General features: G+C 47.4%; 1 protein-coding gene across 3 annotated transcripts; it reads left to right on the top strand.

Moving 5' to 3' along the window:
• Positions 1 to 1,124: 1,124 nt before the first annotated feature.
• On the top strand, positions 1,125 to 9,537 carry Hinfp (histone H4 transcription factor). 3 transcript variants are annotated; one of them, XM_031344201.1, is made up of 11 exons: positions 1,125 to 1,410; positions 4,772 to 4,936; positions 5,028 to 5,117; positions 5,898 to 6,127; positions 6,368 to 6,479; positions 6,671 to 6,823; positions 7,285 to 7,362; positions 7,446 to 7,566; positions 7,656 to 7,794; positions 7,871 to 7,995; positions 8,614 to 9,537. In XM_031344201.1, exons 3-11 carry the CDS (start codon positions 5,030 to 5,032, stop codon positions 9,026 to 9,028), a joined length of 1,461 nt encoding a protein of 486 aa, XP_031200061.1. In that variant the 5' UTR covers positions 1,125 to 1,410; positions 4,772 to 4,936; positions 5,028 to 5,029; the 3' UTR covers positions 9,029 to 9,537. The 3 variants fall into 3 exon arrangements, with proteins under 3 accessions (XP_031200061.1, XP_031200060.1, XP_031200062.1); XM_031344200.1 differs by having other exon boundaries at positions 1,132 to 1,410; positions 4,772 to 5,117; XM_031344202.1 differs by lacking the exons at positions 1,125 to 1,410; positions 4,772 to 4,936; positions 5,028 to 5,117; ... (1 more) ...; positions 6,368 to 6,479; positions 6,671 to 6,823 and adding an exon at positions 6,938 to 7,122.
• The last annotated feature ends 447 nt before the right edge of the window (positions 9,538 to 9,984 follow it).

Below are 9,984 nucleotides of genomic sequence, written 5' to 3'. Positions count from 1 at the left end.
AAAGTTATGTGCCACTGCGCATGGCAATTGTAAACACTGAGTTTCTCTTACTGGATTCTGTGACTGATGTATAAAAACAAAGAAATAGGCACAACTGTTCTTCCTCCCTGGATAGTGTAGAATGCAGAGTAGTAAGCACAAATACAATATATCATAATAAGAAGAGTCAGTTCTCAGGGAAGGGACCATCTCCATTGAAAACACAAGAATGGCTAGGAATTCAGTTACATAATGATAAGTAGGAAGGGGAGACTTTCAGGGGAAAACAAGTGGAAACCTTGGGAAGTAAAGGGAGGCACAACTTGGTGGGGAAACTGAAATTTGTGTGAGCTGAGGAAATGAGGTCCAAGACTCAAGATAGGATTTGTGGTAGGCAGAGCCCAGATGTTGGCATTTGGAAAATCTTCATTTGGTTTGGAGCTATTGTACTGAAAGCAACAGAATGAATGCTTTTGAATATTTTACACAGAGTGCTGACTTGATCAGGTATATTTGTTTGTTTGTTTGGTTGGTTGGTTTTTCAAGACAGGGTTTCTCTGTGTAGCTCTGGCTGTCCTAGAACTCACTCTGTAGACCAGGCTGGCCTCAGATCAGGTAGGGCTGTTTTTGTTAAAGATCACTTTGTTGAGCTCTGTGAAGTATGTCTTGTAGAGAAATTGAGCACTGGGACGTGTTAAATGAGTGTAGAGTTCTGGGATGGGTGTTATTCGTCGAATAGAATGGAAGTGAAGATAAATGAATAATGGCTGATCATGTGTTTAAGAAAGTAGAATCCTGGGCTGGGGGTGGGGTGTGTGATTGTTGATAGAGCACTTGTCTAGCAAGCAGAACCCCTTGAATGAATCCCCCAGTATCACTTAAACTTGGTGAGGTGCCACACTCGGGCAGCAAATACAGGTGGGCCTCTGTGAGTTCAAGGTCAACCTGGAGTACGGTACATAAAACAGAGAAGACTTAAGAAAATCGAAGATGGAGGTGGGGCCCCAGTGTACGCGAACCACCCCAACAACTAACCGAACTACACTTACTGTGAGGAACTGACTACAAACCGGGCAAATGAGGCGCATGCCCAGTGGGTGGTTGGCGCGAGTTTGCGCAGTAGTGGGAATTCAAGCCTCAAAGCTTCCCGCCTGCGCACAGTCCGGAGCAGGCCCAACCCACTTTGAAGGTGATGCGAACTTTATCCACATCCGGTCGTCCCTCACTCTACCCCCTGGGACTCGGAGCCCTCTCCAGTACGGCTCCCGCCTCTTCCGTGTTTTGGTGCGCACGGGTTCTGACAGACGCAGCGGCCATTGGCTGTCGGTCGGCTCGAGAGCAGCGATTGGCTGTCGCTGGTCGTCGCTCAAACGCCTCGGGGTATATGGTGTGAGGTGGGTGGGGAGCTCGGCAACCCAGCGGCGCTGGCAGGTGAGTCGAGGCTTGTGGCTTTGGTACCTTGGCTGCTAGGGCGGCTCTCCGGAGCCCACGGAAGGCCGGGTTTCCCGGAGCTGCTCGGTGTGGCGTTCGAGCCGGCCCCCAGCCTCCGCGCCCTCGGTCTAGGGATCGCTGCGGCTGGACTGGGTCGGCACCAGGCTTGACGCCGCGGATTCCGGGAAGCCCTCCGGGCTGGGCTCTCCGCAGTGGTTCACTTCCTCCTCTGAGTTCCTAGGTATCCTCCGAAGCTTGGCCCCGGCCTCAGCGCCCAGGCGAGCCTGCCCACAGACCTTTTTGTGTCCCGATCGCCTTCGTCGTGCGCTTTGTTTTGGTTGCCGTGTTTAGCCATCAGATCCTGGTCTGTGAGTCCTTGCTTAGGACCTGGGCCTTTCTTCTGGATTATGACTAAGAGTTCATTGGTGCCTAGCGATACAGTATACTCTCCTAATATTTGTTGATGGGATGATTTTGTACTTTGACTACTGATGAAATGTCAGGTAGGGATCCTGTGGGTTGGATGCTCCCCAACCCCCGAATTAGCGCTCAGAAACAAGGATACGTGTAGCTAACCCTTATTTTGAGCCTCAGTAGTGCCTTAGACCCACATGTGTTAATTTAAGATCGCAAAACTAAGGAGTTTCGTTTTTTCCTTCTCCATCCATCTGATTTCCTCTTCAGACAGATAGACCCTTACACATAATGTGATGTACGTGGTGGCTTTCTTTTTCTTTTCTTTTCTTTTTCTTCCTTTCTCTTTCTTTTCTTTTCTTTTTTTTTTTGAGACCATCTTAACTTTGTGGCTCTGGCTGGCCTGAAATTCTCAAGAGATCCTGTCTCAAAGGCTGGCACCGCCATCCTTACCCCACCACTCCATCAGTGGTGTGAGCATATGTGAGTGAATGGGGGGGCCATGGAGGTGGGGGACACACACATGCCAAGGTGTGCAGGTGGTGGAGGGGAGAGTGGATGCTTTCTCCCATTATGTGAGTTCCTGGGGTCACACTCAGGTTGTCAAGCTAGTGTGACATGAGCTTTTTTTTTCCTCACTGAGCCATCCCACTTCTGAAGATTTGTCCCTTTTAATATTCCCTACTTGAAATTTTGCATAAACCATTCACTTTGTTCTCATTTTTAAATAAATACTTATATTCTTAAAAAATATTTAGTAAAGTGTAGACACTGAAGCATAAACAGGGTTCCTTCAGTCAAATGGAATGTACTTTTTTTTTTTTTTGGTTTTTCAAGACAGGGTTTCTCTGTGTAGCCCTGGCTGTCCTGGAACTCATTCTGTAGACCAGGCTGGCCTCAAACTCAGAAATCCACCTGCCACTGCCTCCCAAGTGCTGGGATTAAAGGCGTGCGCCACCACTGCCCGGCGGAATGTACATTTTAACATTAAAGGAGCAATGGGATTAAGTATTGGGTGGGCAAAGCAAAGACAAATTATGGTATTGAAAGCCTGACAAGAGAGTTAATGACATAATCCAGTAAGGAGTAGAATGCTTCTGGGTCATATGTAGGCTATATGGAATAAGAATATGGACTTTGGGCTCAACTTCAGGTTATCTACAAATGAGGTTTAAATGATGCCTGCCTCATAGTATTACCAATTACGTGATGCAAATAAAATGCTTAATATGAGGCTTGAGGTGGCTCAGTAAAGTGCTTGCTTCACAACATCCGGAGGCCCTCGTTTGATCTCCAGAGCCTACATTAATAAAACAAAAAGTCCAATGGCTGGGAGTTGTGGCACAGGCATTTCATCTTAGCTTTAGGGAAACAGAGACCAGCTTGGTTTACATAGCTCACTTCAAGACAGCCAGTGAGACCCTATCTTTGTAAAAAGGCCAATGAATGCTTATAATTCTATTGTTGCGAAGTAGAGACAAGAGGATTCTTGGAGCTCACTGGTCAGCCAGTCTAGCCTACTCTGTGAGCTCCAGGGCCAAGAGAAACTCTATCAAAAGCAAACAAACAAAGCCCTCAGATGGTTGATTCTTGAAGAACCACAGAGTCCTCCCCACTGACTCCCAAACTCACACACACAACACACACATAGTGCTTAGTAATTTCACCTACTTGGGAATCTGAGGCAGAAGGATTTGTTCTGCACACCAGACTACAGAGTGAGTTTAAGACCTGCCTGGGCCACTTAGGGAAACCCTGTCCCAAAAAACCATGTATAAAGTCCTAGGTTCTATCTTCATACCAAAAATAACCAAAACAAAACCAAAATAGCCAGGCAGTGGTGGTGCATGCCTTTAATCCCAGCACTTGGGGGAGACAGAGACAAGCAGATTTCTGAGTTCAAGGCCAGCCTGGTCTACAGAGTGAGTTCCAGGACAGCCAGGGCTATACAGAGAAATCCTGTCTCAAAAACCCAAATACTTTCTATCTGTCTATCGTATTTTTGTAAGGGCTTTTATTTGGGTTTTTTTGTTTGTTTGTTTTGTTTTGTTTTTGTTTGTTTGCCTGCCTCTGCCTCCTAAGTTCTGGGACTAACAGCGTGAAGGGCTTTTAAAAAACCTTGATCATGGGCTGGTGAGATGGTTCAGTGGGTAAGAGCACGGACTGCTCTTCTGAAGGTCATGAGTTCAAATCCCAGCAACCACATGGTGGCTCACAACCATCCATAATGAGATCTGATGCCTTCTTCTGGTGTGTCTGAAGTCAGCTACAGTGTACCCATGTATAATAATAAATAAATTTAAAAAAAAAAAAACCTTGATCATTCTTTTCTTTCCTACGCAATGGTGTTTTTCACGTTTTCCCCTGAATTAGAATTACAGACAGTTGTAAGCTATTATGTGGGAGCTGAGAATTGAATACAGGTCCTCTGAAAAAGTAGCCAGTGCTCTTAACCACGAAGTCATCTCTCCAGCCCCTTGAGATTTATTTTTACGTTAATGTGTATGGGTGTTTACCTGTAAGGATGTCTGCATCATGGTGCCTGCAGAGCTCTCGGGGCAGAGGAGGGTGTTACATCCCCTGAAACTGGTGTTCTAGATGGTTGTGGGCAGCCATGTGGTTGTTGGGAATCTAACCTAGATCCCCTAGAACAGTAGTCTGGGCTTTTAACCAGAGCCATCTCCAGCTCCATTCAACAAAATAGCATTTGACCTATAGTAAGTGTGATATTCCAAACAAACAGTTTTGTTATCCCCATTTTGGCTGAGACCTCACATGTAGTAGGTGGTAAGCAGTGGGATCTGGGTTTTAACTTTGGTGCCTCTCTTTGAAACTGAGCATTGTTCTATTTCCTGTGGGAATATGCTCTGAAGCTATATGAGAAAATGTTTGTTAAAGTCCTTAGCTTAGTGCTTGGCCCACACTCAGTACTGTTCTCTCTTCCCAGGGAACCAGACAGCCTCTAGAGCTTGAGAAACTGCTGGTCCATCTCTACTGAAAAACCACATGAGATACTGACAAATACCTGCTGGCTCTCAGTGGGTTGCTCACCTGCGTCTGCCTCCAGCAGCACTGGAACACAGCCTTACAGCTCTGGATTTCTTCCTCTAAGGTAAAGGCCATGTCGCCTCCTGGAAAAGTTCCCCGGAAGGAGAAGCTGGGGCTCCAGTGTGAGTGGGGGTCCTGCTCCTTTGTGTGCTCAGCCATGGAGGAGTTCTTCAACCATGTCACTCAGCACCTGCAGCAGCACATGCATGGCTCTAAGGACGAGGAAGAGGAAGAGGACCCACTCGGTAAGGGACAGGAGTGAGCTCAAGGGAGGTGTGAATTGACTGCTAGAGAAGGGACGCTTGAGGAAACAGTAGTTTCTTTCCTTTTTTTTCTTTTTCAAGACAGGCTTTCTCTGTGTAGCCCTGGTTAGACTCAGGCTAGCTTCAAACTCAGAGGTCCACTTGCCTCTGCCTCCTGAGTGCTGGGATTAAAGGCATGCACACCACACCTGTTTTTTTGTTTGTTTGTTTGTTTATTTTCTTTCTTTTTTATTTCATGTGCATTGGTGGTTTGCCTGCATTCATGTCTACATGAGGGTGTTGGACCCCCTGGAGCTGGAGTTACAGAAAGTAGTGAGCTGCCATATGGGTGCTAGGAATAGAAGCCAGGGCCTCTGGAAGAGCAACCATCTTAACCCCTGGGCCATCTTTCTAGCCCTCTGGCTTATTTTCTTAATTATACTTTCTTCATTCATGAAAATATTGCTAAGTCATCTCTAGAGAATTCAGTCAACAAGGGTGTAAAGAATGATACCAGCCTGGTACCACGTACCTTACCCATATCCCTTGCCACTAGCTGTAGTTATGTAGATGTGGTTACTTAATCTCTGACTGAAAGCCTGTGAAGACAAGGACTGGTACTTCTGCCTCCTCTTTATGTGCACAATACCCTACTCAGTTGAAAGTCATTAAATATGGTTACATGATGGGCTCATCTCTGGTCAGAATCCTGCTTAATGTCTGAAATGGAAAGTTAACTGAACTTGGAAAGTGTCAAACCGTTCCTTCTAAACCTTTCAACAGAGGAAGAATTCTCCTGCTTGTGGCAGGAATGTGGCTTTTGCTCTCTGGACAGTTCTGCCGACCTCATCCGCCATGTCTATTTCCACTGCTACCACACCAAGCTGAAACAGTGGGGGTTGCAAGCCTTACAAAGCCAGGCTGACCTCAGCCCCTGCATCCTGGACTTCCAGAGCCGGAACGTCATCCCTGACATCCCTGACCATTTCCTGTGCCTATGGGAACATTGCGAGGTCAGCAGACAGTGCCAGACATAGGGGTGGAAGGAAGCTGGGGACCTTGACTCTTTCTGGGGTACCCTATATTTCTGAGACTCATGCTAGTATATCCTATCTATTCTTGTGTAACTCCTTTGTCTTAAAACTTTGCTGTTCCCACAAGTTAATTTGCGGGAGAGCAGGAAGCCCCCTTTGGACATGGGTGAGAGTCCCTGTAACCACTCTCAGTCCTCACCCCAAGTTGCCCTGGCACAGAGTATCTTCGACAACCCTGAGTGGTTCTATCGGCATGTGGATGCGCACAGCCTGTGCTGTGAATACCAAGCTGTCAGCAAGGACAACCATGTGGTGCTGTGTGGCTGGAAAGGTAGGGCCACCCCTCTGCTCTGGCCTGTGCTTAAACTCTGGACTCTGGAGGTGTAAAAGTCTAGAAGAGCCAGGGATGGGACCAATTCCTGCAAGACTTAGCAGGCTACTGGCTGGAAAAACTTGGGGGTACCAGAGCCAAGTTGGGGAAAGGTATTTAAGGATGGAACATGATCAGATCTTCCTTCCCAGGCTGTACCTGTACCTTCAAGGACCGGTGTAAGCTTCGAGAACACCTCCGCAGCCACACCCAGGAGAAAGTGGTGGCCTGCCCCACCTGTGGGGGCATGTTTGCCAACAACACCAAGTTTTTAGATCACATTCGTCGCCAGACCTCATTGGATCGTAAGAAGTTGGAGCTGAGAGGGAGAGTGTGGGCTATCCTACTTGAAGTGAGGACAGGGGTATTTTCCCAGGGGAGGTGGCTCTGCTGAGATCTGTACCCTGGCTTTCTTTCCCTTTGGGATCAGGAACCTACCTCCTAGCCTTCACTTAGACAATGTTCAGGACTTACTATTTTCAGCATCAGTTATCTCAGGAATCCTCACAACAGCCCCATGAGGTAGGCTTCTTATTCCCCTTTTTACAGATGAGGAAACTGAGGCTCAGAGAGCTTAAATCACTTACCTGAGATCATACAGCTAGTAAGTGGTAAAGCTGGGCTTTTAACTCAGGTCTGGACTCCAGATCCCATCTGTAGCTTCCCTTTGCTCCTTGGGTGGCTCCCTCATGTTTGGGATGGTTCTCCTCTCCCCTGCCCTTCACTGTTCTCCTCAGTCCCCTTTGTTCTGCCTACTCCACCCCAGAGCAGCGTTTCCAGTGCTCCCACTGTTCCAAGAGATTTGCCACAGAGAGGCTCTTGCGTGACCACATGCGGAACCATGGTGAGTGGCCTGTGCCAAGCCTCCCTGCCTTCTTCTCGAGGTTCCATGAGGCCATAGCTGATGGCCTCTTCTCTGCTCCTTAGTGAATCACTATAAATGCCCTTTGTGTGACATGACCTGCCCACTGCCTTCTTCCCTCCGGAATCACATGCGCTTTCGACACAGTGAGGACCGACCCTATAAATGTGACTGTTGTGACTACAGGTAAGGGGACCCTGGGGTACAAAATACAAGACTCAAGTTTAAGGGTTCCTTATGCCCTCCACCCCACCCCTCCTGATTTCTCTTTGCAGCTGTAAGAATCTGATTGACCTCCGGAAGCACCTGGACACCCACAGCAAGGAGTCGGCCTATAGGTGTGACTTTGAGAACTGCAGTTTCAGTGCGAGATCACTCAGCTCTGTCAAGTCCCATCACCGCAAAGTGCATGAAGTGAGTGGCTGGTGGAGAAGGGCTGGCAGGAGTATGAGTGAGGAGCTGACCTCATTTCCTCCTCCCTTCTCGTCAGGGAGACTCAGAGCCAAGGTACAAATGTCATGTCTGTGACAAATGCTTCACACGGGGCAACAACCTCACTGTGCACCTTCGCAAGAAGCACCAGTTCAAGTGGCCCTCAGGACACCCGCGTTTTCGGTCAGTCTAAATCTTTCCCCACAGATTTCTATGTTCTCCTGTTTTGTTTATTGTTTGTATATGGGGGTGGGGGGGGAGGTGCAGTGCTCCTCTAAAGGTCAGGGCACAATTTGATTACTTTATGTGGTTCAGATGTTGAACTTAGATCATCAGGCATGTGTAGCAAGCATTTTAGACCTCTGGCCTTGAATTTACAGAGATCCACCTGCCTCTCTGCTTCTGATGAAATGAAAGGCATGCACCACTGTGCAGGTCTGAGACTTCTAATGCAAAGCATAGCTTCAGACTCATCAAATAGTGCTAGAGTTCCTGAGCTGGAGCCAGAGTTAAAGGCCAAATGAGGGACCCAACCTCAGTTCCTCGGCCTCATAAACGTTTGACACTGTCTTGTTACAGAGCTGATAATCTCTGTACTGTGTGGGGCTTCAGCATTAGTTTTTCCATTTTGAGTCCTCTCCTGAACCTTAATTCTACAGATTCCGTTAAAAAATCTTTTCTTAATCTTCAGTTCTATCACATAGAATCCTAAGACTTCTTCTGGCTAGCCTATTTGTATCTTCACCCTCTGTCTCTAGGCAATTTCTCCATCCTCTGCTGATCTACTGCCTTCTCCTTCAGGTACAAGGAGCATGAAGATGGCTACATGCGACTACAGCTAGTTCGGTATGAGAGTGTGGAGCTGACACAGCAGTTGCTGCAGCAGCTACAAGATGGATCAGATCCAGGATTGGCATTGAATGAGAGCAGCCTGCAGGGCATTGTTCTAGAAACAGTGCTAGAGGGGGCAGGACCTGAGGAAGGCACAGAAGAGGAAGGTGGGGTTGCTGAGGGGGCAGCCCTCTCAGCTTCTCAGGACAACCCCAGTCCTGCCATTCATATGGTCAGTCAGACAGACACCCAGGGCCAGCGAGACATTGTCTACTATGTACTGTCTGAAGCCCCAGGAGAGCCCCCGCCAGTCTCTGAAACACCCTCAAGAGAGATGGAAAAGCTTCAAGGAATACCAGAGGAGCCAGATGTCCAGATGGGCTGAGGCTGCACAGCCTGCCTGGTCCTACTCCAGATCTTGAAGTTTGAGCCAGGCAGGAAGCAATGCCCCAGTGAGCAGCCTTTGTTCTTGGATGCCTTTAGAATTGGTGCTGAGAACAATGTGTTCCCCTCTGACTCAGGAGGCATCATTCTATAGACTCTGGGGAGTTGGACTCCTTGAGGAAACCCTACATGTATGTTCTCATTAGAGGAGCTGTTACCAGGTTTAAGCATACTCCCTTAGCATGCTAGACAGTAAAGTATTTAGTCTACATCCATTCCAATCTCCAGGGATCCATCCATCCATTGACCCAGGGATGAGTGACTGTTCCTTACGTGGGCCATTTTCTCACTGTAAGTTAAGCATTGAGAACCAGGTGCCATTTCTCTCAAGGTTTCCTTTTACATTCCAGGGACACTTGTTATCTTCAGGGACAGGATTAAAAATACTGTGTATATGTGACAGTTGTGTTTTTGGGAATAAACAAAACACTTGGGCTGTTACTTATTTCTCAAGTTTGATGGTAGTTAACTAACAGATAGAGCTGCTTAGAAGTAGAGGTGAATAATTAGGCTTCTTAAAACTGTTGTGTACCCATTTAGAGGAGGAGCTCTCTCCCTCCAGAGAATCTTCCACCTCAGTGGAAGGAAGCTCTGTGTGCTTGGCCATGAGTGAATGCTAGCAGCATTACAGAATGGATACAAATGGCACCCAGACTGTACTCAGGTTCTAATTAGAACCCTGTGCCTCTAGGGTTGGTTGGGGTGTAGGACTGCAAAAGGAATCTGGAGTGGAGGTGGGTTGGGAAGTCACCCTAGAGAATGCCAAGTACTTGGGCCAGGAATCAAGCTAGAAAATTGTGTGTCTATACAGTTTCCTACAGAGTGATTCTATTTTGATAAGCTTATATCACATATATGTTCATTTGTGTGTGTGTGTGTGTGTGTGTGTGTGTGTGT

The sequence above is a fragment of the Mastomys coucha genome, unplaced genomic scaffold (genome assembly GCF_008632895.1).
Source record: "Mastomys coucha isolate ucsf_1 unplaced genomic scaffold, UCSF_Mcou_1 pScaffold23, whole genome shotgun sequence".
In the NCBI taxonomy this organism is placed as follows: Eukaryota; Metazoa; Chordata; class Mammalia; order Rodentia; family Muridae; genus Mastomys; species Mastomys coucha.
The sequence above is the reverse complement of the archived record's forward strand: the minus strand, read 5'-3'. Positions and strand labels throughout refer to the sequence as shown.